The sequence below is a fragment of the Brachionichthys hirsutus genome, chromosome 16 (assembly GCF_040956055.1).
Source record: "Brachionichthys hirsutus isolate HB-005 chromosome 16, CSIRO-AGI_Bhir_v1, whole genome shotgun sequence".
Taxonomy (NCBI): Eukaryota; Metazoa; Chordata; class Actinopteri; order Lophiiformes; family Brachionichthyidae; genus Brachionichthys; species Brachionichthys hirsutus.
In genome coordinates this window covers 2,265,784-2,290,506 of record NC_090912.1, presented here as the reverse complement: position 1 = coordinate 2,290,506, position 24,723 = coordinate 2,265,784, and the positions used below count along the sequence as shown (strand labels likewise).

At 47.2% G+C, this 24,723-nt stretch overlaps 2 protein-coding genes across 2 annotated transcripts; both read right to left on the bottom strand.

Moving 5' to 3' along the window:
- Window positions 1-3,591: 3,591 nt before the first annotated feature.
- On the bottom strand, window positions 3,592-5,113 carry apnl (actinoporin-like protein). Its single transcript, XM_068750273.1, has 3 exons — window positions 4,966-5,113; window positions 4,470-4,596; window positions 3,592-4,387 (listed from the first exon to the last, which is right to left on the bottom strand). Exons 2-3 carry the CDS (start codon window positions 4,571-4,573, stop codon window positions 3,946-3,948), a joined length of 546 nt encoding a protein of 181 aa, XP_068606374.1. The 5' UTR covers window positions 4,574-4,596; window positions 4,966-5,113; the 3' UTR covers window positions 3,592-3,945.
- Window positions 5,114-5,543: 430 nt separating this feature from the next.
- LOC137905992 (bryoporin-like) lies at window positions 5,544-6,974 on the bottom strand. The gene is made up of 3 exons (XM_068750279.1): window positions 6,849-6,974; window positions 6,559-6,667; window positions 5,544-6,235 (listed from the first exon to the last, which is right to left on the bottom strand). Exons 2-3 carry the CDS (start codon window positions 6,660-6,662, stop codon window positions 5,800-5,802), a joined length of 540 nt encoding a protein of 179 aa, XP_068606380.1. The 5' UTR covers window positions 6,663-6,667; window positions 6,849-6,974; the 3' UTR covers window positions 5,544-5,799.
- Between the last annotated feature and the right edge of the window lie 17,749 nt (window positions 6,975-24,723).

Genomic DNA, 24,723 nt, shown 5'->3' with positions numbered 1-24,723 from the left:
CATGACAACCATTTCAAGGCCATTTGTTCCAGAGGTTTGGACTTGGGCCCTTCGGGCTTGCATTTTTTAAACAGAGTCGAGCATTAGAACCAGACATTGTTCCAGTGTTATTTTGTCACCGTGCTGTTCCAGAACATAAAAAAGCTACAAAAACCCACAGTGGAAATGTCACTTTAAAAGCCAGCAACAGTTTCATTGCTTCACGGCTACATCTTTGCCCCGTCGGAAGTGTTGTAATTAGACGTTTTCTAACATTCCCCAACATTTAATGACTTTAATTACAGCAGGGCAGCTGGTGGGGGGGGGCATCTGTACCTCAATGGCCGACTCGCTATAGCGTGGCTGGGAATCGTGGCAATAATGGGTGGGATGCGGAAATAATTGCGTTATAGCCGGCAGCCGGGCAACACACGGGAAGTCAGCAGAATTATTGATGACTGATTGATCTCTCATCAGACTCACGCATGTCCTTGATCATCCAGTGGTTTATTGGTCTCTGTCCTGGAGCTTTGTCACGCGAGATGAAAATGAAAAGTCTTGCACAGACTGATGCGAATCAACGAGTGTGACATGTGTGATTGCTTTTTTTGTGCGAGCTCCAGGAAGCTGGATGGCGGCGGACGACCGTTCCAAACGGGTGTGATGTCAGACCTGGGCCTGGATCCTTCAGAACCAGCTCAAAGCAACAGACAAACCGGGGGCCAGTTAGGCTTCCCCTCAGCCAAACGGACAACTTGATGGACTATTTAAATAAGCAATGCAGCCACTAGGGGGCATAGAACCTAACTATGGATGAGCATCCGGCTCCTGTTATGTCCACCCATACCTGAAGGAGGAAAACGAGTCTTCATTGGCTAAATGCGCCACGAGACTCACCAGCGAGCTGTAAACTGTTTCAATTGTTCAGAAGAAATTGGAACCAAACGATGAAGTTCTAGGTCAAACATGGAAACAATTAGCTGGAAGCTGCTCAGGAAGGAAAAGCCAGTCATCTCCAACCCCCCCCCCCCCCCCCCAAATAACCCAGGATAGCTCGGTTGCTATGAAACGTAGCAGATGATACCCGTTCATACTCTTCCTCTCTTTGTTACAAGTTTATTAGGATAGAAAACTGCATAAATAATGTCGAGATACTGTAGAGAATTTTTTTTAACACCCTCAAGTCACCTGCGTCATCACACAACACAAATCCGTATCATACCGCATGGCGAGAAGTTCCAAAACAACAAACTAACACGACGAGACACTGAGATGATTTGCAGAGCCCGTGAGGGATAACATGACCTTTGACCCTCGTATCTCATCCAAAGGAAGAGTCTATGAAATATGACCCACAGCAGTTCTGAAAAACAAAACAAACATCCGTGACAGCGTAACTCCAGCTTGATTTGAGAACTTTGGACATTATTGCCGCGGCCTTCGATGACGGGGCTGTGAGGCTGACGTACATCTGGGCCGACAGCGTGAACTGTTTGGGAGGCGGAGCCCTGCTGGATGTCAAGACGTGTCCATCACAGCGGGAGATACAGGTTGTGGCACGTTGATTGTGTCCTAATGATGAAGAGGATCTGAAATCCAGCCTGTTTCCCACTTTCTTTCATTGATTCTCCCGGGTGTGGCTGCAGGGTACACCCTGGATAAGCCGCCAGTTCATCGCAGGGCCACACATAATTCACACACACACACAACTACGGACAATTTTGCATGCCCAATTCACCCAAAATTAGATATTTTTGGTAGGAAGTCGGAGAACCCGGAGAGAACCCACATAGACATGGGGAGAACATACAAACACACATGGGGCACAGAAAGGCCCCAAGCTGGATTGGAACCTTTGACCTTATTGCTGTAAGGCCACAACTCTACCATGCTGCCATTGACATGATTTTATTATATGGATTTTAGTTGCTATTGTATTATCTTATTTTATATTGTATATATTTAATGTAGTGTTTTGTATTGTGTTTTTTCGTTTGTGTGAGTGCATGTGATACCACCGGTGGCCCCTAGATGGCAGTCTTTGAGAACATATTAAGCAGTTGAAGGTCCAAACTCGCTTTGAGCACGCTTTAATCTATGTATTTTATTGCTGACTGCACGTTTGGCCATGAGATGTGCTGATCAGACCGATGAGAGGCTGCAGCTCCCGTTTAAACCTCGGATCTTTGAAATGAATAAAGCTTTCAGCCTCTGTTTGGACACTCCCAGTTCGAGTCAATACGTGTTCCTGTCCTTTTGGTTGAGTTTCAAAGCAAATAGAAATTCAAACTCTTTATGTAAATACACTTAATGAGCTGCCTCTTTCCTATTTGCCTATTTCCCTCGGAGCTTTTTGTTGATCGGCCTGTGTGAAACATTTTAATGGATAAATAACGTTCTTGTGACCTTTTTTTTTAGGAGACACAGTTGTGTGTTTACTATCTGCCTTCTTAAAAGCAACATAATAGTAAAAAATACAGATAGACCTTCCTTTGTGAGGTTCAAGGTGAGAAAACACTGAACAAAAAGGTTTTAAATTCTCAACAAGCTGAAAGCTGTCAGATCTAGCAGAAAGTCACCGTTCCAGGTTCTTCCGGTTTTCCCACATCATTACCTTGCTGCGAATGTACCTTCAGCCTCGCTGTTGTCTTAGTGTGATCATCTGCTGTTTAATAGGAGACATGCCTACACGCTAGCTGCTGTTTTGTACCTGCCCTCATCCGCCTGACATCCTGGAGGGTATTTTGACAGAAGCTTTTACCACGACGATCATCTGGATTCACTCCCGGTCGGTAAACAGTTTCAAATTCACGGACGCTGAGCTTCTTAAATTTATCGACACCTGACAATAAATGTTCAGCATATCTTTTGTTTCCTGCTAAAGAAGTTTAATCCCACTCTGTTCCTGAAATGCTTCTCTCCCCCCCGGCCTATCTAAACACACAAAGGAAGGCATTTGATGTGAAATATCCGTCTCTGCACGCACAGCCGGAGATGCTGCATCACAAAAGCAAAGGCCAACACAGTTCCTGCACACACACACATGCAGACACACACACATATGCAGACACGCGCAATCGAAGGCGGTAAACAAAATAGCACAAAACATGAAAGAGGCCTGATATGCAGGTGTATGATCACGGAGGAGCGATTGAAAGGCAAAATATGAAAGGAATCTGTGGGAAGTTATTCCCAATTTAAAGCTGTGACAAACAGAAGTTCCTGTTTAACGTCTCCATGTATTGATAGTGTGCCTTTCCCCGCCGTGTAGTTCTCCGTGCTTCAATGGCAAAGGCCGAGCTCACAGTACACCGATCTATTATGTGCGCAATTTAGGAAAAATGGGATGCGATGGATGAGCATGTTTGATCACGGAGCGGTTGATGCAGCGCAGATCTAACAGGGAAAACAGAACCGGGAACGTCATGGCAAGATTGTAAACATAAATCATTTTGAACTAAATAACCCCCCCAAAATTATTGATTTTCATTGCTGGGTGTGTCTGCTTCTGTGTATTTTTGCATCCAAAACTTTAATCTTCTTTCCTTTTTAAACGTTCTTGTGCTGTTCCAAACTTCAAGAATTCAAGAGACGAACACAAAAAAGCTTCGGCACATTTTTTTATTTTTATTTCATCTCTCAGACCTCACCGTCAAGGCGATACAAGGTGATACAAGGCGAGCTCGCGGCGCGTCACATTAAACAACGTGCCCTCGTGCTCGGGTGAGTCATCCCTGGATTCTTAGTTCTAAAAGGCGCCGTTTTAAAAGCGCTTGCTGTTGAGGCAGACAATAGCCTCTGAGCATAAAGGGGGTTTAATTCCTGTCTGGATTTATAAAGAGGCTCAAGTCTGATCTGGAGGAGACTCCTAAATACCCGAGTACAGAGAGACACGTCAGCAGAAATGCATCACGTACTAAAACCAGACTGATAAAACCTTGAGATGGGAGGATGGTCTTTCTAAGTCTAGTTGTGCTGTGGTGAAAACTTCTTGTCCCACACTTCCACCTTCATGATGGAGTTGGCCAGTGGATTCATGGTGGCCCTGATGTCGAGCTCCCTGCCGACATGGCTGATTCCCGACCCGGAAGCTGCATCCCTGACGAACCGGTCCTGGGTCTTTCCGTAGTACATCTCTTTGAACAACTCTTCATCGGCGTTCTGAGACTTGTCGTAGACGCCGACGGCAAACCAGTTCTTGTACAGGTTGTAGTCCCAGGGAACGGAGAACATGATGGCCAGGGTCTCGCTGTGGGCGTTCCGCGACCTCTCGAACAGGTCGTACGTCAGCACGCCGACACTTCCGGTCGCTTCGCCGCCGGACTTGGTGAATGTGCAGACCTCCACCTTTAGGGGGCGCACCGACGGTTGAGGGGGGTTGTACGTCTCCCCATTGTCGAGGTATACCCTAAAGAAGAAGGAAAAAAGATGTTTACCCTTATTTCTTTGCACATCCTCCAAACGAGCGTGAAAATACAGCCGGGGCTGACTTGGGGTTGAAGAGGCAGTAGTTCGGGGTGAAATTGGAGATTTCGATGGTGATGCTCCTCTTGGAGTCGATGTCGGCGGCGACGGCTTCTGCTGACTCTGTCATTTTGAACCGGCTGTGAGATCTGCCTGCGAAACAAAAAAAAGGGCAACCTGCGTGTTAACCGTCTTAACCGCTCCCAAAAGCTGCTGTCAAACGCTGCATTAAATATCCTCCGGAGCTACGCCGAAGCCGAAACGCCGACCTTCATCACGGGTTCGTATCCGGATACAAGAGCAGGCATTTCAAACACTTGTGAATGATCGGGGAGAAGCTGCACTCCCTTTTTTCCTCCCTCCACATTACACAACTAGAGCAGTAGTGAGCGATCACCCATTCGATCAATCAAACAAATGCCCCATCAGGTGTCTGGATGCCATAACAAGCCATTTCAGCGCCTCTATCAAATGAATTTTACTCTCATAAATCGTCTTTTGAAAAGGATCCGAGCGACTTACCTGCTGAGAAACTCTGTCGCTGCTCCTGAATTCCAAAGTGGGAAAAGTTACCTGGAAGGGAGGCGCCCCAAACATTCCGTCATGCAGGAGAGCCTCCCACTCTAAACACGAACCTGGTGGGACAGAATCCGCCCTCTGTCAACACGCTCTTATTGCCCGCATAGCACATCTAGAAGAGGACAAACATTCCCGTGTTTTGACCACACCTTAATCTGCGGCGGGGCGTCAGCGTTAGCCGCAGTTTCCCAATGGATCTCAACCCGAGTGGGAATCTCCCACTCGGCTGAGGTGGGAATTCTGACTGTAGCGTTGTGCAACAAAGGAAACGCGTTCAAACAAGCAATTTCTTGAGTCGCTTCTCTCTAAGTGGAGAAACACAGAAACTTCAGCGTCTGTCAGACGGCGAGGATCGATGTTGTCATCGGGGCTGATTTACCCCCCCTCCCGGCCCCCCCATCTATGCAGATATTCCATCTGCTGCTGCTCCTTTGAATTGGACGAAAACTACCGAAGAGACTAAAAAGGATTTCTGTTCATTGTTAATAATGAAAGAAAACACATCCACACAAAGAGGCCGCTCTGAATGTTTTATTAGCATGATGAGACACAATAAGACGAGCCGTTGGAATCATCTAATGGAGAATCAATGAGCTGGCTGTCAGCCAATGATTGATCTTTCAGCTGACGCAAAACGCATTTGACGGGAAAATCAGTCTCCCTCTCGTCGGGATGTTGAAAGCGGAGACAAACTGCAGTAAAATCAAACGACCTTTATTGTGTTGGGCGCAAAGGCGAGGCCGGACGCCCCCCCCCCCCCCCCTCCCCCCATCGTGGCTAGTAGCCCATCCTGTTGAAGAGCTCTACTTTCAAGATGGCCCTTCCAACGCTGGACATGGTGGCCCTCACGTCCACGTCGTTGGCTTTATGAAGCAGCCCGGTGCCGCACCTGCCGCTCTCGGAGCGGCTGAAGTTGGTCAGGTCTTTCCCGTCGTACATCTGGTTGTACAGACTTTTGTCGCAGCAGCGGGACTTCTCGACCACGCCCACGGCCAGGCGGTTTTCGTACAGGTTGCGGTCGTAGGGCACGGAGAACATGATGGCCAGCCGGTTGGATATGCGGCGACTGGGCACGTGGAGCACGTCGTAGGTCAGCAGGCCGACGGCGCCCTTCGCCGTGTGGTCGTCCTTGGTGAAGGAGCACACCTCGGCCGTGGCGGGGCGAACCGTGGGCTGGGGCGGGTGCTGGCTGAAGCCACTCGACATGAACACCCTACGTGGAAGAGAGGAATCATTATGACGGATGGACTGGTTCGGATGTGGACGTCTACGCAAAACAGCGAGTGGACCTGCATGCAATGTGCAATGAGGCGGTGTTGTGGCGCCACGCGGCGTGATAGAGCGGTGGATCGTCTCAGCAAAGTGACATGAAAGCCTCCCTTCCAGAGGCGATTGTATTCAGATTCCTTTCATAATCAATAGGGAAAGAAACAAATGTTCTGCACTCAGCTTATATGCCAAGTTTTAAACCTCTTACACTGTTTTTATTTATTTGTTACTACCTGTGCAGCTGGTAAAACCCATTTCCAGACTCACTTGGGGTTGATGAGGCAGTAGCTATCGGAGACGTTGTTTATTTCTACGGTGCAGTTTCTGTTGGTGGTGAGCGAGGCTGAGACGGATTCGGCTGTTTCCGGCATCTTGGCTGTAAGACAGAAAGCCGAGAGAGGTAAATCCGCTAACGGCTCACAATTCAACAAGGACTTTAAAGCTATGTTTAAAAAAAGACACTGGATGAAGAGACGAAAACCGTGAATACAGTTTAAATGGCAGAAAAGAGACACTTTAATTATACCCCAGCTTTAAATAGAAGTACTTATAATCACCTTTTGGAGTGCGCTAGACGGCAGCGTCGCGTTCCTCTTCCTCGGATCCTGCGGAGGTGTGGGGAGAGTCTCCCTTGTGTGATCACGCCTCAACAATCCAGTTCCAAAGCAAGCACGGGTGTGTCCACGCGGACGCGAGCGAGCGCTTATCCCACATGGAGGGAGCCTCTCTGAAAGGATCAGCCCTCGGGCCGCCCAATGTCTGACAACATCAAGTTGGATCCGGATTATTACATATTTCTTGTATTTTTACACCAAATATTGCCCCATATGCGCCAGCGTTTGCCTCCACAGCTGACATGGGCGGCGATGACATCATCCCTGTATCTTGAAGGGTCGAGGTTGTCATGGCAATCTTATATAACTTTTATCGTATTTATCTGAGGTGATTTCGGTTTGTCGTTTTTGCTCTTGCGGGACGCTCGGCGGCTCAGCTCGTTACAGGACTCCCACCATTTAAAGATCCTTATGACACATATCATGCTGCGACTTGCTCAGAGCGAAACTGCAGCCCTTCTTCCAGACGTTGCTACACATATTGTTTGCTGTCGCTGCAGCAACATCGCTATGGGGGCTCCTATCAGTGGAGACGGCCCCCCCACTGGAATGAGGAGGAGGAGGAGGAGGAGGAGGGGAGGCACTCCTATTCTACGGTGCACTCCCTAAAACGATGTACAGTATTATGCAACACCGCAGCGCTATATTTATCCACAAGCTTACAGGAGCCGAGGGCCTTCCCAATTAAGTATGTTTTGCAAACTCTGTGTGTTTTGGAGACGCCTTCATTATCCCACCCATCAATTTTAAGCTATATTGTGGCAGCTGTTCTTTTCCATACATCAGGCGCCTGGAATTGAATTAAATCCTTCAGTGCTTGAAGTCACCAGATGGCACCAAGCATGCATTTGCAAAAAAAAACCTCAATTTGCACTACACAGATTTTTGTCAGTTAAAGTTTTCCATCTGATGGTTAGTACAGTGTCCACGTCGGAAAACCTCTGATGAACACAAACACCATGAAGCATGCCCTTCATTATGAAAAGGGCTTAACGCATTCGTATTAAAGTTATAGACGGGATCCTCGGGAGCCAACGTGAATAAACCAGAACAAAAGTGAAGTGACATTTTTTTTATCCGCCCAAAAACATTGTCTTACAATCTTAAACGGCTTCTCGAACCAGCAGGGCACAAAGCTTGGAGATCTATTTGAAAAACAGAAATACAACAAAAAGCTCTTAACCTTCTGCTTTTCACAAGAAATAGATATTCTCTAGCCTGAAACGCTCATCCAGCAGAGCACAGATAACCGTCACCGACCGATTTCTGTTGGAGGGGATTCGGGTTTCCTAATATTCCCGGGCACGTCGGATAAATTCAATGTCTCTGAGGGGTGATCCCAGAACGGCAAGAGGCAATTAAGGAGGTGACAAAAGGACGTAATATCCATTCACGGGTTGGTTCTCTTAAAGTGCTCTGATGACAAGGATGAATGTGTGCTAAAGATAAACCCCTATTTAATTATATCCTGCATCTGAGTGAACCGCCGGCACCTTCACCTTGTGACACCGTCGCTGTCATCCGCTTCTCAGGCAGTTTTAAATGCGTAAAGTGTCTGCCGGGTTTAATGGTTTGTTGAAACTAGCATTATGATTTTTCATGCCGTCGCGAACCTCAAATCCGAGCTGAACAAATATAACATTTATGTCACTTGAACATCTTTTGAGTCTCGATTTAACGCCAAATTGAACCGTTCGGTCCGTCCTTTTAACGGCTCGGCTAGCCTTATTTGAATGAATGAATAAATCAGCCGCTTTGCATTCAGCATATCAAATAGAGGATATAGCTGAGCCTCTGCAGCGAGTTTGGGTCAGCAATTATTTATTTTTTTGTGTGTGTGTTTTGTTTCAGATGGAAGAAGAGGAGGGAAGCAAAACTGTTTGGATTTAGTTTAAACATAAACTTGTGTCTCTGATTCACACAACAAAAATGCTCATTCTGCATTTTTATTTTTATTTAACAATAGAAACCTTTACCTTTATTGACTTGTTCTGAGAACCCTGGGCTGTATTTATTTAAACAACATTTTTTTTTAACGTGTCTGCAGTGCAAGTCACGTCTTTCCGGTCCCGGGGTTCCCTCAAACTGCAGGCTTTAGATATGTTCGCGCTCCAATACAACTGATTCATATAAAAAGATCATTACGAGGCGCCTGCAGAGCCAGATAATGGGCTGATAATTACCACCAGCTTTATAAATTTGCAGAACACTTGATCTATTATTTATCTGTCATTTTCAGCATAAATTTGTTAAAAGTAAAACTTTCAGAGAACATCACCACCTCTGGCATCACCACCTCTGGCAGATTTATTTTTTGAGTAAATTTAAATGTTGTGACCAGCGAGAAGAGCTAAATAATATGTATTTAAAGAGAATTATAAGGAATGCCAGGTGAGCAGACTAGGAGGCGTGTTGGCTGAGAGACTGGGGACACCTAGTGGTCAGGTGTGGAATGGCAAGTGAAGGAAGACCAAAAAGATTAATCACGCAGTAGGATATAAATGAGAAGGTTTGGATAGGAGCAGCTGTCGCCATGACGACATCAGTTATTCATTGACAAATAATTGTGATGGCGTGTCACAATTTGAGTTTAAACTTTCTAATCTGGCGTATTTACTGATTTTTACTAGAACCAGAACATTTGTTTTCATATGAAACAATAAAATACACACACATACAAACATTTAAATTTTTGTATGAGAAGCGATTAACTAGAAACACGTGAAGAAGAGCCGAATGGAAACAGGACGAAGGCGACTCTTTGTATATCCACTATGCAAAGACAATAAAGGCTTTCTATTCTATTTTCTATGCCACAGCGGTCCGCTGCCGCCGCCGGCCTGTCAGCATGCAGTTAAAGATGCTTTACTCTTGTTGCTCAGATTTGATTACTGGAAGCGGCCACAACCTGAGGGTTTAGTCTCAGGCTTCGGATAACCCTCCTCCGGCATCTGGACGCATCAACCATAGATCAACTGGATGACATTAGACTTCCTTCCACACCTGTGACCGGAAATCTCCTCGTCTGCTTCGGACCGTCTGCCTTCAAGCGAGAGCTAGTGCTCAAATAACCGGAGTCCATCTTCCGTTTAAACTCAAATTCCTGTTCAATTGACCAAAATTCCATACAATTAAACTGGAGATCCAACCGTCACCCCCCCCCCCCATATATTGTGTTCCCTCTGTTTCAAGCCTCGCAATGTCAGGAGCTTTCAGAATGCGAGCTTCTGATAAATTTTTTGAATCATCAGTCTTTGAAGGAAAAGATTTTCAAATGCTGGGTAATGGGTGGTGGGACGGAGGCAGAAGAGGATTATGCAAACCTCTCAGTGATTAATTTTGGCCTGAGACGATGGTAGCTCGGAGAGAAGAGCGTATTGATTGATTGCAGCAGGGGGGGGAAGCAGGTTTCTGCACATTTACGCTCTGATGAATAGGCTGTCAGGCCCACGAACAACCAAATATGACTCCGTAAATGAATGTTTAAGCGATTATGGTATGAGTGTAAATATTACACATCCATTAAGGGGGATTACATTCGGCGCCGCTTTGAAGAGCCGAGGAAATAAAAGGGGCAAGTCCAAAGAATATCCAAGAGCGGAGTATAGGTGCTTTTAATCTGCATGCGTAATGTTGTAAAATCCTAAAGAGGAAAGTCCTTGACATTAATCTATGTGTGTGTGTGTGTGTGTCAGTGCATGCACGCCTTTGCTACTAATGTGCGTGTTTTTAAGAGGGCAAAGACTGAAGAAGGGCTTTGAGTTGACAGAGCATGCCAGCGCATCCACCTCCTCGAATTAGCGCAGGGCAAAATGCATCCGGGTGAGAGTGCGAATAAAGGCCTGCGTCAAAGATGATTGGTGCTCAGCGTGGAGTAATTCTCCCAACTGAGAAAAATCAATAGCACCTTGCGCAATCGGAATACATTTGTCACCTCGTGCGGACAAGGAAGTGTAACGGGATTAGACAACACGGGCCTGAAACGCAGCCGAGTAACTGTTTGGATTCCGGCAGTAATTAAAGACGCTCTCTTTGCCTCTCCTCATCCTTCTCCATCTCGATGTAAATTAAATGCCTTTATATTTTTTTGCGTGTGCAAAATACAGCTTCAGCTTTTGATCACTCAAAATATGGAAATGTATTCACCGCATTCGTCATTCAAGAAAGGACGTTCCCGTCTAAATTCTGCATCGGCACTCTGTGGGATGTATTCCTCGTATCGGCAGTCTAGTTAAACAGGAGTCAGGCTATTTAGCTTGATTCATAATTATTTCTTTAAGCGCATAAACCGACACAGGAAGACGTGCAAATACAGACAGGCCAAACGGAAAGCGCACAAATGGGCCGACACAAAGAGAGTCTGGTTTCAAACGCTGCGGGAAACCACAGCGAATAAAGAAAGCGTGTCAGAAGACTAAAACAAACGCACAACTGTTGTGCTCGCTCTGCCCAAACTCTGCTAATTAACAACCGTGAATACGTAATGCTTCCTCCTTTCCTTTCACGCTTTGTGAGAAACAGCGAGACTTTTGCCCTTCGTCGGCCATATTTTCTCTCAAAGACATTCTGGGACAATATTTGGATCGTGCAAACACGCCTTATTGCAGAGCTGGCTCATTGCCATATCCCCAGACGGAGCGTCCTCATCCTCACATTGACTGCACGATAAACACCGGGGCCTCCGATCCCCTCTGATCTTGCAAAGAGGAGACGGACGGGAGATCAATAAGCTCCCCCCAGCCTGGGTCCCATCTGCAGGCATCAGTTTTACTTTTCCCTCCTGATCCCACTCTTTGCCAAAGAAATGTCACTCCGTCATCACATTCTCCAGCAGCCCCTTCGTACGTCCTCTCGTTCACACACCCACACCTCTGTGGACTCTACCCCCCCACCCTGCTTTATAACAAATGTAATCCCATTGATCCGAAACCCGATGGGAAGCGTTGGTCTGTAAACAGACGAGCGCCCAATAAGCCTTTGCCCAATCCTCTGGTGTGGCGATGGAGGGATGCGGGCGGTGCTGCTGCTGGAGGAGTGAGAGAGAGAGGTGGAGTCCGAGCCTCCGTGTGTATTGGCTTCATTTATCAGATTTATTGCTTTCTTGTCTCACTGCAGGCCGTCGTCACCCCCCCTCGGCCGGCGCTCCCGCTCCGGGTAGACCCCGGTCCCGTCTGTGCTGCAGCCTCACAGTGATAAAACTATATGTCCTGCCGACGCAATTAAAAGTCCACAGCTCGGGGTGAAGCGATGAAGGGCGTGACATTTTACCTCCGACTGACGATGAACTGGGACTGACAGGCCGGACAGACATATGGTTTTATTTTTCCCCGTCACTTTCCCACATACCCAACTCCATCCTATAACCTCTTCCTGAGGTGATGGGGCCCGGCTGTAAGGGGCCCCCACACCCCCACCTCATCCTATATCATCACTTGACAGTTTGAAAGGGCACAAAGGCGATGGATGAGATTCTTTCCCCCTCCGTGTTGCCATGGTTATTTTCTCCCTCTTTTTGTGTTTTTGATGGAGCGAGTGTGTCTGTCTGTACTTACGCTGCGTCTGCTTCAAGGTCATTTGTCTCTGACAGATGGGGCCTTTTTACACCGACTGATGTGCGACTTGCGAGATCAGGAATTCGACTTACATTTTTAGACGGAGCCATTTGAGTCCCTCCATACTCCAAAACAGGGTTTAACTCTTCAATTCCGGCCTGAACTTAGGTTCTCCTGCTCCTATCTGCAGCCACAGGTGGAAGACACGTACCCGCTAATGGGTTTTTGCGGTCCGGCTATTGATCCAGAGCGTCCCTAGTTGAAAAGCAGGCGGCAAAAATTTACTTGCAAGCTGCTGGTCAAAAATGTCAAAGATGAAATGGCCATAAAAATGCAGGAGAAGAAGTCTGACACGTTTCACACCTGCAAATAACATTTGACAGCGACCGCGCATGGACACCCAGAAACTGCACGACAAATTACAGATGGGCTGCATCTGCAAATGTAATTTATTTCAAGAGTAATCATAAACTCGTCGCTTACTTCGATAACATTCGTCACAACTGAGAAGATGTCACGGCCTCGGGTGTAAAAGCACACGTTGAATCGGTACGGCCGGGGTGCAGCTACAACAGCAGACCATTTGGATGGACAGTCTAGACTAGAGAATGCGTTTTCATTAACTGGACCCTGGGAAAGTATCAGCTGACAAGATTCATTTCTACTCAATCACGGGCACATTCCCGCCCACAGTATCGATCGGAACGGTCCGGAGAATCAACGGAGGACTCGCGGCCGAAGGCGCATTGTTGCCAACGACCCGCGAAGCAAATGGCTCAGTTAAAAGGTGCCGTCGATTATGACACCCCCGACCCTGAACCTCAGGTTGCTAACGCGGCGCTCGCTAACATTGTTGCTGTGAGCACAGAACATTTTCCTTTTCTGTCTGTTTTTTTACAATCAGAATGTCAAAATATGCCGTGTGGATGAAGACGTCTTCATTAAAGTCTTCCTGCATGGAGACGCTGGGCTTCTTTGTCTGCACGTCCTTTTTTTTTTTTATTATATATGTAGTTTTATTGGTATTTAAACTGCGACACTGGCTTTTTTTGCTTCAACAGCCAATGAACAAATCTGAAATTGAGCAGAAACTCCCAAAAAGGCTGCGAGCAGGTCTCTTTGAAATTAAATTAGTATGTGGCAGAGAATTGTGCAAAAATATGTTTAACAACGGCAAAGGCCAGAAACACAGTAGCTGAGTCCAAGACGTTCTGGCAAAAAAAAAGAAAAAGGAAAAGCCAACCTGACTCATCTGAGAAATGTGCAAGACGATTATAATCTAATTAGAAGAAGAAAACATTTTCGCATTAATGTGCGAGGCTTAAAGGACATGTGTTTTGTTTGTTTTAGGATTTACAAGAGTTTTCAAAAAAAATATATAATCTCACAAGAGAGCGGAAGCCAAAATATTAATCAAAGGATTTTCTCCCGAAGCCGATCTCAGATTGGGTATTTCATTATTCTGTAATCGGCCTTTATTGCTGTTTTATTGCGTTGTTTTAATCACGCAGCTCAAAAGGTTTAGACTCCCTACCTTACCATATTAAATATAGATCTGTTTGTCCATCCTGTGCCTGTTTCATACTTCCGGTTCATCCTTGCCATCCTCGTCATCGATTAATCGGATCAATTAAACATCGGACCTCGTTTACATCACTATGCCTGCACCCAGCCAGATTCTCGCGTGGCACACAAGTGAAAGAACTCGCGGCTAACGTTAGCTAGCTGTTGATTGCGATGCCAGGAATAATATGGAAGAAGGGAAAGAAGACATGCAGGAAACGAGGGATGGAAGACGCAACAACTGGAAGGAGAAGGATGGAAAAAAGGGACGGTTTCAGGTGGTAAAGGACGAACAAGCGAGCGAGCAAACAATAATTTAGGTGATGGATGCATGAGCTCTGCAGAATTTGAAAAACCACGAGGCCCTTATATTGAACGGATTTATTAGAAAGGTGCTGCTCTAATGGATGGAAAAACAAGCCGCATCAGGAATCCACAGCCCCGGGAGGATGGCAAACAACAGCAAGGGGCTTTCAAACTGAGCAAACACGAAACCCCCTCACAAACAAATATTTATTTACATTTAGCTTTCGGTAATTCCTCAAAATCAACAGAGGGAATGGATGTAAAGACAGCTGTTCGTTCTCTCTCTCTCTCTCTCTCTCTCCACCCGAACACTTTTCCAGCATGAATGGAAAACAGACAACTGAGGTCGAAGCAAACCAAGACAACGCCATTGGGCATTTTGACTTAATGAAATGCAAATATATACATTTTTAAGGGCTGCGTGAATGCAAAATGTGGATTTCTTCAAATCCGATTGAGCCACATGAAAGTGAAAGCGGAAGCTTTAAACCCGATAGAAGAAACAGAAATAAAAGTCAGCATCCGGAACTCACGCCGAGACAGCTCTGATTGAGCTCGGGATTTATCCGGAGGATGGGATATTTGGGCCGTAAAGGAGAACACGGAACATTTATTAACATTAGGACCTGACCGATTCGGTAGGAGACTTAAATAAACATTGAATTTGAATCCCCTCTCTCTCTCTTTTAATCCGGAAACACTCACAGCTTCCCTGCTGCTGATCTGCAGCTAAATTAATTAATATTTCCTCATTAGAGATGAGTTATATCCCGCAGCCGCACCCTATCCGCTATTAATCAGAGGGATCATTGTTATTGCCCAACCCGAGGATTATTGATCACGGACAGCTGGTCGAGGATAAAGAAAAAGCTCTGACATTATTCAACGTGTAAATTGGTTTATATTTGAACTGGATGTGCTCTTCTCAAGCATCCGGCCATCAACCAGCCAGGTGATGCCTCTGAGCTCATTTTCATCTCTGTGTGTCTGTCAGGAATTGTAGTGTGGAAAGACAGACGTTCCCTTCGGGTCCATTAAAAAGGGTATGCAATGGTTTTAATCAGTTCCTGTTGTTCAGTGGCTCAAAGTTAATCATTAACGAGTCAACGACTTGTAATTTTGATTTATAGATGTTAAAGCTCCATCTGTCATTGGTGGAGGTATTTGGAGAACGCCGTGGCGCTCCTGATTAGAAGCCCGTCTTTAACACAAGTAGTTTTAAGTCCTAATTACTTTTAACAAAGGTAGCATGTCCAGTGGAGGAGATTCATCTGGAGGAGACGGTGATGCATCGTCCCGACTTTAGCCCGACGGTTCATTCGTCTGTCCCGACTGCGTCTTCAGCCTCGTGATGGGCGCTGAATTAATTCTCACCGTACAGCGCTCATTTATTTCAACCTTCAACTCGCAGGGAAACACGGGCGAGGGTTAAAACGGGTTTAATATGAATATATCAACAACTTTTTTTTTTTAGGTCAGCAGCAGAGAACAGGGTGATTTCCTGTCCAATGGCGTTTCATTAAAACACCCGATTGAGACTTTACGGCACGTTTTGAGTTTAATGAAGGTGACGCAGGACAGACGGTCAAGCAGCATGTGAGAAAGAAAGACGGAGTGAGAGAATGTTAAGAACCAGAAAGTGGGCGGCATATGGAGGAAGGGAGGAAAAAGGACGGGCAGATGAAATTACACCTGCAGGTCTGTTAGCTTTAGCAGCCGGAGTCTAGCGGTGCAACGTCCCGTATCACGGCCCAGGGGTACGCAGGGAATAAAGCGTGAGTAAACCTCAGATATCAAAGTTTCTTTTCTCTCACAGTCCTGTTATTGCTCCTGCGCCTCTCCTTGACAGCTCAGTGATTCATTTCCTCCCACTTGAAAGACGGGAAATGAATAGAAAGCTTGGATATTGTCAGCCGCTAAATGGGAAAGCAGTTGCTCTGGAGACACAATGCAGGTGCAGGTAAGAAGAACCCCCCCCCCCAGCAGCACCTGTCTCACATGGCTGGGGCAAAAGGAAGGGGTGGCTGATCGGGCGTACAACACTGACACATCAGCATTGTTTAAATCTGAGCAGCATATTCATCTCCACGCTGTAATCCTGCAGGATTCCGACGCTTTGTTATACATAAATACATAAATGCCCCCCCGCCCAATTTGCAAAATTTAACGTCTTTTGATATAAAACCTTCGCGACTGGTCAAGTCCGCATCACCTGAGGACAAATTTGAGTTTCAAATAGGCTTAAAATGAACACCTCAAACACTGTTTTGTTTGACGTGCTTTTTTTATTCATTTATTTGTCCTTTCATTTGCTGGAACATTTGGAATCAGCTCACATGTAGCCGAGATAGCAAAAATGTGACTTGCTAAATGCTCTTATCGACTTCCTTTTTAAAAAAAATAAAACAGAATTGAGCAAACGAATAAAGGCCCAACAAAAGTAAAAGGTGTTTATTATAAGAGAAGAATGAATTTTCAAAATATCAGCGCGACTCTAAGCTGCAATGATTCAATGTCAAAGAGCTCAAGGATTCTTCCACACTTGAAAGCGAGCCCCGTTTTTGCCCTGAGACGTGTCCGTAAAGGAAGCAGCTTCCCTGAAGTTCATCCGAGACAATCGGGATTAACATATCAAGCTCTGGAAAAACACTGCTTATAAGTATGAAAACAATATGGATGAATGCTCCCAGGAAATGTTAGAATGATAGATGTTATGTGACTTAAATGCCTCCATACATTTTCATTAGGGTATCCTTACGGCCACACGGTGCCAGGATGACAATAACACCCCCCGACGGGCGAGCGGGGGGGGGACGTCCAGAGTCGGATCAAGGGGCCGCTCTGAGAGACCGGTGGATGACGCCGCATGTCGGTCGGTTCAGCGCGCTCTGTGACCTTTTCTCTGCGTGCGGGCTCTGGGGGGGGGGGCTCAGCTTTTGTTTGTGGTCTCCCAAGGCGCTCCGCTCAGAGCATCCGGGGCAGAGGTGGCTCCCCGCTGGGATTTAGCCCCTTCCAGATGTGAGGGAGTGAAATCAACATTATCCCACCACACTCGATAAATACACGGGGCAACACTTTCATTAATAAAATGTGCAAAGACTTCCGCATGCCTCGTGCCTCGCTTCCACGACAACAGCGTCATGCCACGGCACCACGTTGGGGGGGAGAGAGAGTGTGTGTGTGCACATGATGATTTGTGCAGCACTGGGGATTACAAGTTGGTTTTTGTCTGTGCCAGAGCCTGCTGCTGCAGAGCCAGGCCGGCGCGACACTTAAAAGTCTTCTGGCCAGGATGTTGGATTAAACATTTCGTGCTCGCCATCCTCAATCTGTGGCCCTTCAAACATTCCAAGAGTGTGTAATTAGTCACAGAGTGCCGTCTCCCCCCCCGTTGGAAACGTGACACGTACGAGGCTACAGATGGGATTACCGCATAAGGACAAAGTGTCCCGCAAAGAGGAGGGACAATTATGACAGCTTAAATCCCCACGGCGAGTCTCCGCGGCTGCCGACGTTTTTTTTTTTGACAATCGAGTCACCTGTCGGTTACCGTAACAACACTTGCAGGGGGGGGGGGGGGGGGGGGTGACAGAGCGTGCGGAGGGGAGTTATTCCCTTTCAAACCGGGATGCACGTTGGATTCACAGCAGCCTTCTGAAGAGCAGCGCTGGAGATCAGTGCCTCTGCACACGGAGCAAGGAGAGTCAAGCAGCCCCCCTGCAGGTGAGCCATATGGCCCAGAGAGAAGTTCATGGGTGAACGTGCGAGGCTGCGAGCGCCCTGCCAGCCCCTCTGCTGATTTCTCATTATCGGGGAATAAATAGAACAAGGCACCGAAGCGGCGGCCCCGTCGCGTCATGCCCATTCTGACATTGCTTTAAAACAGATGGCACCAGCTAAATGGGAAGATCCGAATAGTTTGGGACAACGGGCAGCGGCGCCAAGCGTGACGAACAACAATCCGTGATGAAGAGAGCGTCCCGGTCTTCTTCTTCTTCTTCCCTACGTATTTGGTGAATAGCACTGTAATTTCTCTTTCTCTGCGACCTGCGTCGTGCCGCCTCGCCGACTGTGGCTGCAAACGGCGTTCACAATGACTGAGTGGTTCTCGCTGTGTTTTCCTGAAGCCAGCCCAAGTGTGCGCTTTCTGGCAGTGGCGTGGGAGGCTGCAGGGGAGGCACAGGCGGCAAGCAGATTGCCAGTCTCCTCCGAGGTGGCTGACAGGTGAGGCAGGCGAGGAAGGAAAAGAAAGAAAGACAAAGAAGTTGAGGCAGAAGAGGCTACCTGTAAATACAGCGTGGCGGCTGGCGAGCTTCGCCTTCCATTAAACAGCCGTGTATTTGTGAGCTCCCGACTTTATTGCACCGTTGCTCCGGGAGCGGGAGCCCAGGAGGCTCTTCAACATTATTAGCAGCTCACAGTATATAATCCCACAGAAGGGAGAAAGCCGGAGACATATATACAGAGACAAGACGCGAGAACGGCGAGGGGAGGGCGGAGGGATGCAAAGAGATAGAAAGAGAATCCTGTTTTTCATTACAGCGGCAAGCGCTTAGAAAACACCAGATGGGGGGGCCTGCCTCCAGAGGCCACCCATGTGCTGCTCCTCACTGAGGCCACTCGCCGTGGCCTCCCTCGGAACATTCCCTCAGAAGGAGCTGAAGCCCCCTCGCATTCGGCCTCCCAGATGCCTGCTTCCACTTCAGACGCAGAAATGTAAACTGGTGGAAAATTGGCAAATACGCAGTGCTTAAAAGCTAAAACAACACTTCCGGGTCACGGAGGCGGGAATTAACGTTGCTACAGCTCCTCCAAAATGTTGCATCTTCATGTGTAACGGCTTAAAGTCCATCAAGCTCACGGTCGATTTCTCCGTGGACACCAAACACTGACTAATGAACATTATGCAACAACCTGCTAAAGGAGAAAACAGGAACGCTGATTGCTACAGAGAATGTCGTCCGCAGCTGTTTATTTATCCTCACACAAGCCAGCAGACAGAAACAGGATGCGTGCGTTACATCTAAAGGGGCGGAGTCGCAAAGAAGCGTTGGGTTTATTTACCCTTTATGCTGCGATCAGGCAGCTCCGACACTTTTACAGTTCGTTCTTTAAATCCTTACATGTCTTGTAGATGTTGTAAAAATGCTGCCGTCCACATAGGAAGTAAAGACAGGCAGAGCAGGAGTCACACGACTACGTGATGTGTTCCTCAAATAGCTCAGCCATCAGGGCGCCGGCGTCCTGCAATTACACGCCTGCACACGGCGACTCGTCGCACGCTGCGCTGTTGACATCCCGAGTCACAAGGTGAAGATACAATCTCAATATCCTTCAGCAAAATGCCTCATTAACATTGTTAACGTATAAGCGGTTGTCAGGATGCGCGGCGCCAGCTCTGATTAGATAATCACCGGATTAGGAAAGGCGAGGGACGAGACGCCTGGGCGGGAACACGCCATCGCAACGCAGGCCTTCGTGGCGTGCAGGATGAGTCGGTTGCCATGGCGCAACAAATATGCCTCCAGCCAGGCAGGGCCGTCCTGATTATAGGCTAGTTTGTTAGCTTTTAATTGGTCGTGTGGAATCTGTAACCCCGCCCACATAATAAGAATCACTGATCACTTTTATCCATCCAACAGAGACGAGGTAAGAAAACCCAACATTATCTTGCAGTCTTGATCGAAGGCATAGTTTGCCTGCATGTTGGATAATTGACACCTCCTCCTCACGGGAGGTGCACTAAGCTTTACCCCCCACCCCCCCCGGCTCTGATGGACCATCATCGCCGCTCGCCGCTTAGCATCCACCCAGCAGCATCTCATCAGCATTTCACGTCGTCCCCCACTTATCCAATTCCTCCTCCCGTCCCCGCCCTCTCGCCCTCCTCCTCGCTCTCTCGCTCGCCCTTTCCCTGCTCCCTGCAGCAGCCTCTCCGCCGGCTGCTGTGACATTTGCCATTTAAATGAGGGAAGACGGACAAACCCTTATCCGATCTCTGACCTTTTCCCACCCCTCCATCGCTGGTGTCACTGATGCATTCGCCGCCAATTAATTTTGCAGGCGGGCGTGGGGAGACGGCCATCGGTTGCATATTTTGAATCACCTGCGTTTCAGGTTTGCTGAAGCTGGGACTTGCTCTCCGGTCCTATCGGCCCCGATAACCTGAACGCAGCACCTGATTAACCTGATGCCAGTATCTGCTGAGGCAGCAGTAAAGGTTAACGAATGCCCACTGAATGCCACATGGCTTGACTTGAGACACTATTCTACCGATGATCTAACGCATATGTTCTCTTGAGACTATAAATATATCTCATTATATGCAGACGACCCGTAGAGCTTAAAGTTTAACCTCTTCACGGCCTGATTATTTAAAGGCCCGTAATAATTGCACAACAAGTCCCCGTGAATCCAAGAGGTAAGAAGGGCTCGACGACTCACGCGGTCTCCCACGACCGATGGCGAAGGACGAGTCGTTCAGCAATCACCTCGTCACAGCTGTGATCTTCGTTTCTTCTTCCGCAGCGGGGCGTCTGGTGACACATACGGCCAATTATAGGTGGAAGTGGAAAAGATGATGCGAGCTGAAAGCTTGTTCACAAGTCACGGGTGTCCAGAGATAGCTCGGAGGCAAGAAACTCATCAATAGTTGAGCTCTCCTCTCCTCTCCTCCCCCTGGTCAATACTGACCTCTTACTGTAACTTCCCTTTATTACTCTAAAGCCAGAAAAACGGTTAGAAACCGAGATGCAATATTCAGTTCAGTAAAAAAAATGTCAGGGGGGGTAATTGTGGTTTTCTAACACCCTTTAAAGGCAGGCAGATTTTATTAGCGGGTTAACGTCGCTGGGCGACCCTCATCCCGTCTCATTACGGGCGCACGGAGGCATCATCAAACTTTAAACGGTGGAATCCTTCTCGGCCTCGTTTCTCCACTGCTGAAGGTGAGCGACGCTAAACACGATGTCGTCGCGCGGGACACCCCCATTTTATTTGCAATACATGAAGGGATCGTCTCGCTCAAACTCATAGAGGCTTTTTTTTTATTCTTCTTAATCATTAATCAGTTTGTGTAGTTCTCGTCCTGAGCCAATACAAAGCGTCCTTTCTCTGTGTGCAAACATATAGCACAAATAGCTGGAATGATTGCCTCATTAAGGCAGCAGAGAGCGCTGATTTCTACAAGCCGTATTAGCTCCCCTCCGTTTCTCTTCGCTCCCTCTTCAATGAATTTAAAATTGGCCAATCATTTCCCACCACATCCCCGAGTTCCAGCGTTTTTGTCACATCTTCCAGTGATTAAACGGATAGATTTCTCTTCTCTGTGGGCGATTAATCCCATAAGGTTTGAGAGATTACACAGCGAGAGCTACGAGGAAGCCTCCTTAATGGATTCACACGGAGAGACTTTCATTCATGGGCCTAATGAGATCGGATTATGGGACAGAGGAGAGGGAAAACTCGGGAGGAGGTTCCTGTCCAGTGAGATTAAATACAGAGATGGTAAAACTGGGAGGCGGTTTAAATGATGGGAATCAAATCGTGTGCAAAGAAACGACCTCACATGCGGCACAGATAGCATAGCGGTGTTAGCATGCGGCCACACCTGTGTAGTCTAACACATGATTCTAATCGCCATTAGTGAGGCAGTCGAGCAGTGGCTAGCGGCGGCAGCGTAACGCATAAAGGACGCAGCATGTACGAGTTAATGGATAGACCGTTTAGAATCGGATCGAAGCATCTCTAGTGAGTCGTCAAAATCCCCACAATTAGAGTCGGGCGCAGGAGTAAGTGGAAACTCTGTAACTCTGGCCGACACCCAAACAACTTGTTACCGGCGCCGGTCTGTCCTAACGGATCTGTAAGAATCTGCACTAATGAACCAGCGACCCGCCTCGGAGCAGAAACGACCCACTTCATGCATTGCATTAGCGCAACTCACAGAAGCGAGGCCGAGCTTTGCGGAACTCTCCAAGGTGCTGATCCCGCTGCTTTTCTGCTTCCTCCCCATAAACAGCATTGGGTTCAACACCCAGGGAAATCGCTCCGATGGCGATCGGTACCGTCGAGTAGCTTTAAAACAACGCAAATGATTAACTTTGTTCACACTACTGAGCTGCTTTTAGACCCAACCCACCAGACCCGGGTCAGGAATGTACGGTGGACGGGCTTTTGGGTCGTTGTGGACCGAAGTACAACCTGCACGTGGCATGATTTATGCACGGCTAACATCCTCTAATAAAATCATTATGTCAGTGTGCATGTTTGGTATTTGTCGCGGCGCTAATGGGTAGCAACAGATGATGAGGGGGCAAATAAGACACAAACAGGAAGCTGAAAGAACATGTCTCAGCGGTGCAAAGGGCAGCGACGCTTCGCCGGTGCCGTTTTTGTCTCACAGCGGCTTAGATTTTCCAAGGATTTAATTATCTCCGCTGTCAATCGGGAAGTAAAGCGCCATAAATAAGCTTAGTGATTATACATAAATACTCTACTTCCCCCCCTGGAACAGGAACCAGATGCATGGATTAGCATCCATGCTAATTCTCAACACTCATCCAAAACACCTCATATCTAAAATATTTTTTGATTAATATATCTTTTTTTTAATGCAGCAATCACATCACAGATTTTAAAACAATTCATCAGCTGTGATCACGTTCTGATTTAAATGTGAGTCTAACGCAGGTTCGGGCAAACCTTTTGACTCGCGGGCCACAACGGGTTCTCAGATTTGACAGATGGATGGAGTGTTTGTGTGAACTAATATAAATTACATTTAATTATAATAAAATATAATTTAATGATAGAATTTGGACAAGTTTGGCGGGCCGGATTAACAAGCCCAACGTGCCGTATATGGCCCCCGGGTCGTAGTTTGTCCATGCCTGGTCTAACGTCTAAGTGGTGAGAAAAGCTGAGGTGTGAAGATGATTCAAGCCACAGGAAATGAACCTGAAAATGTGTCTTTGGTGACTTGAAATCTAAATATTAGCCTCTGTTCTCATCAAAATAATGATATGCTCCACATAAACATCCGCTTATTCCTGTAAATATCACAAGCGATTGCTGCCTTCATCATTTCTAAGGCGTTAACAGAAGGCTTTATGACTCACACATCTGGGTGAGCTGTGCCTGTGTCGGCCCATGGAGGGGTGTTTTTTTAGAGTCCAGTCCAAGGTCAGTATAGTGTCACACACTACTGGCGTTATGGGGGGCTAATTATGGACCAGCGCAGGGGAATTCTGCCTCCAGTGAAAGCTGCTCACGTGGACGGGTGAGTTGTGCTGCTGACTCCCTCAAAAAAAAGGGTCTGAGGGAAGCACTGGTGTGTGTGTACAGCACACACATATAGATTCACACTCCATGCACACAAACGCACAAACTCAGCGTAGCCTGTTATTTTATTTTTTATTTTTTTGCAGTGCAGAATCTCTCCAGGTAGAGAGACGAGCGTTTTCCCTCGGTTGCAGAAGCCATTAGTCAGAATGGAGGTGATTTATGGGTTGTCTCCTTGCAGAATTTAAATTAACTGCCATGCTGTATAGAGGGAGGAGGGAAGGTGGCGCTGCTTTTTCTCTTTGGAGCTGGGGGGGGGGGGGGGGGGAGAGGGGGTCCCCTTTGCACTCCACCTCTCGGCCTCCTCAGGGGAAAGATTTGGACTGTTTTTCCGGATCCAGGTGCGTTGTCAGGTGGTCAGCTCGCTCGTGGTTTCACTTTAATATGTCTGTCTTTTTTTTATTCAGAAAACCAAATCAGGAAAACAGAATCAAGGTCAAGGTCAGCTGGCTGCTGTGCAGGTTTTTTTTTTTTCTTAACACAGAAGCTGCAGCAGCTTCTAATTACCCAATATAAATATTGTTAACACGTATAGAATGTTTCCCACGCTTATTTATGAGTTATTTATAATAAATGAGGGAATGCCGCAATATTTATCGCACGCTCTTCTCATTATTCCTGGTTGTGTACTCCCTGCTCCCAGATCCATATTAATGATTGTCATATTAATGATGTTTTGCGCTGTACTCCCTCCTCCCTGATGGCTATATGATATACTATAAATGAGCCTGGGGTGTGACATGAGCGCTTAAGGGACAGGAATTTCCCAGTTCATCACAAATTCCCTGAAACGTCCCACGTGATTCACAGAGAAGACCTCCTATGCATAAATACATGCATATTGCATAATGCTCAATGCAGCGCCCGAGGCCCGTGGCGTGAGACGGAAGCGGAGGGTCGGGGATGCGTCTCCGCCGGGGCGGGTCGGAGGTCGACGGGCGACTGGCAGCGGGAGGCCGGTGGGGGGGAGCGCTGAGGATGAGTCAATGCGGCATCACTCTAGATAATTCAAGTGACATTTGAGAGTTGTGGAAATATTGGTTTATTTTCTAGGC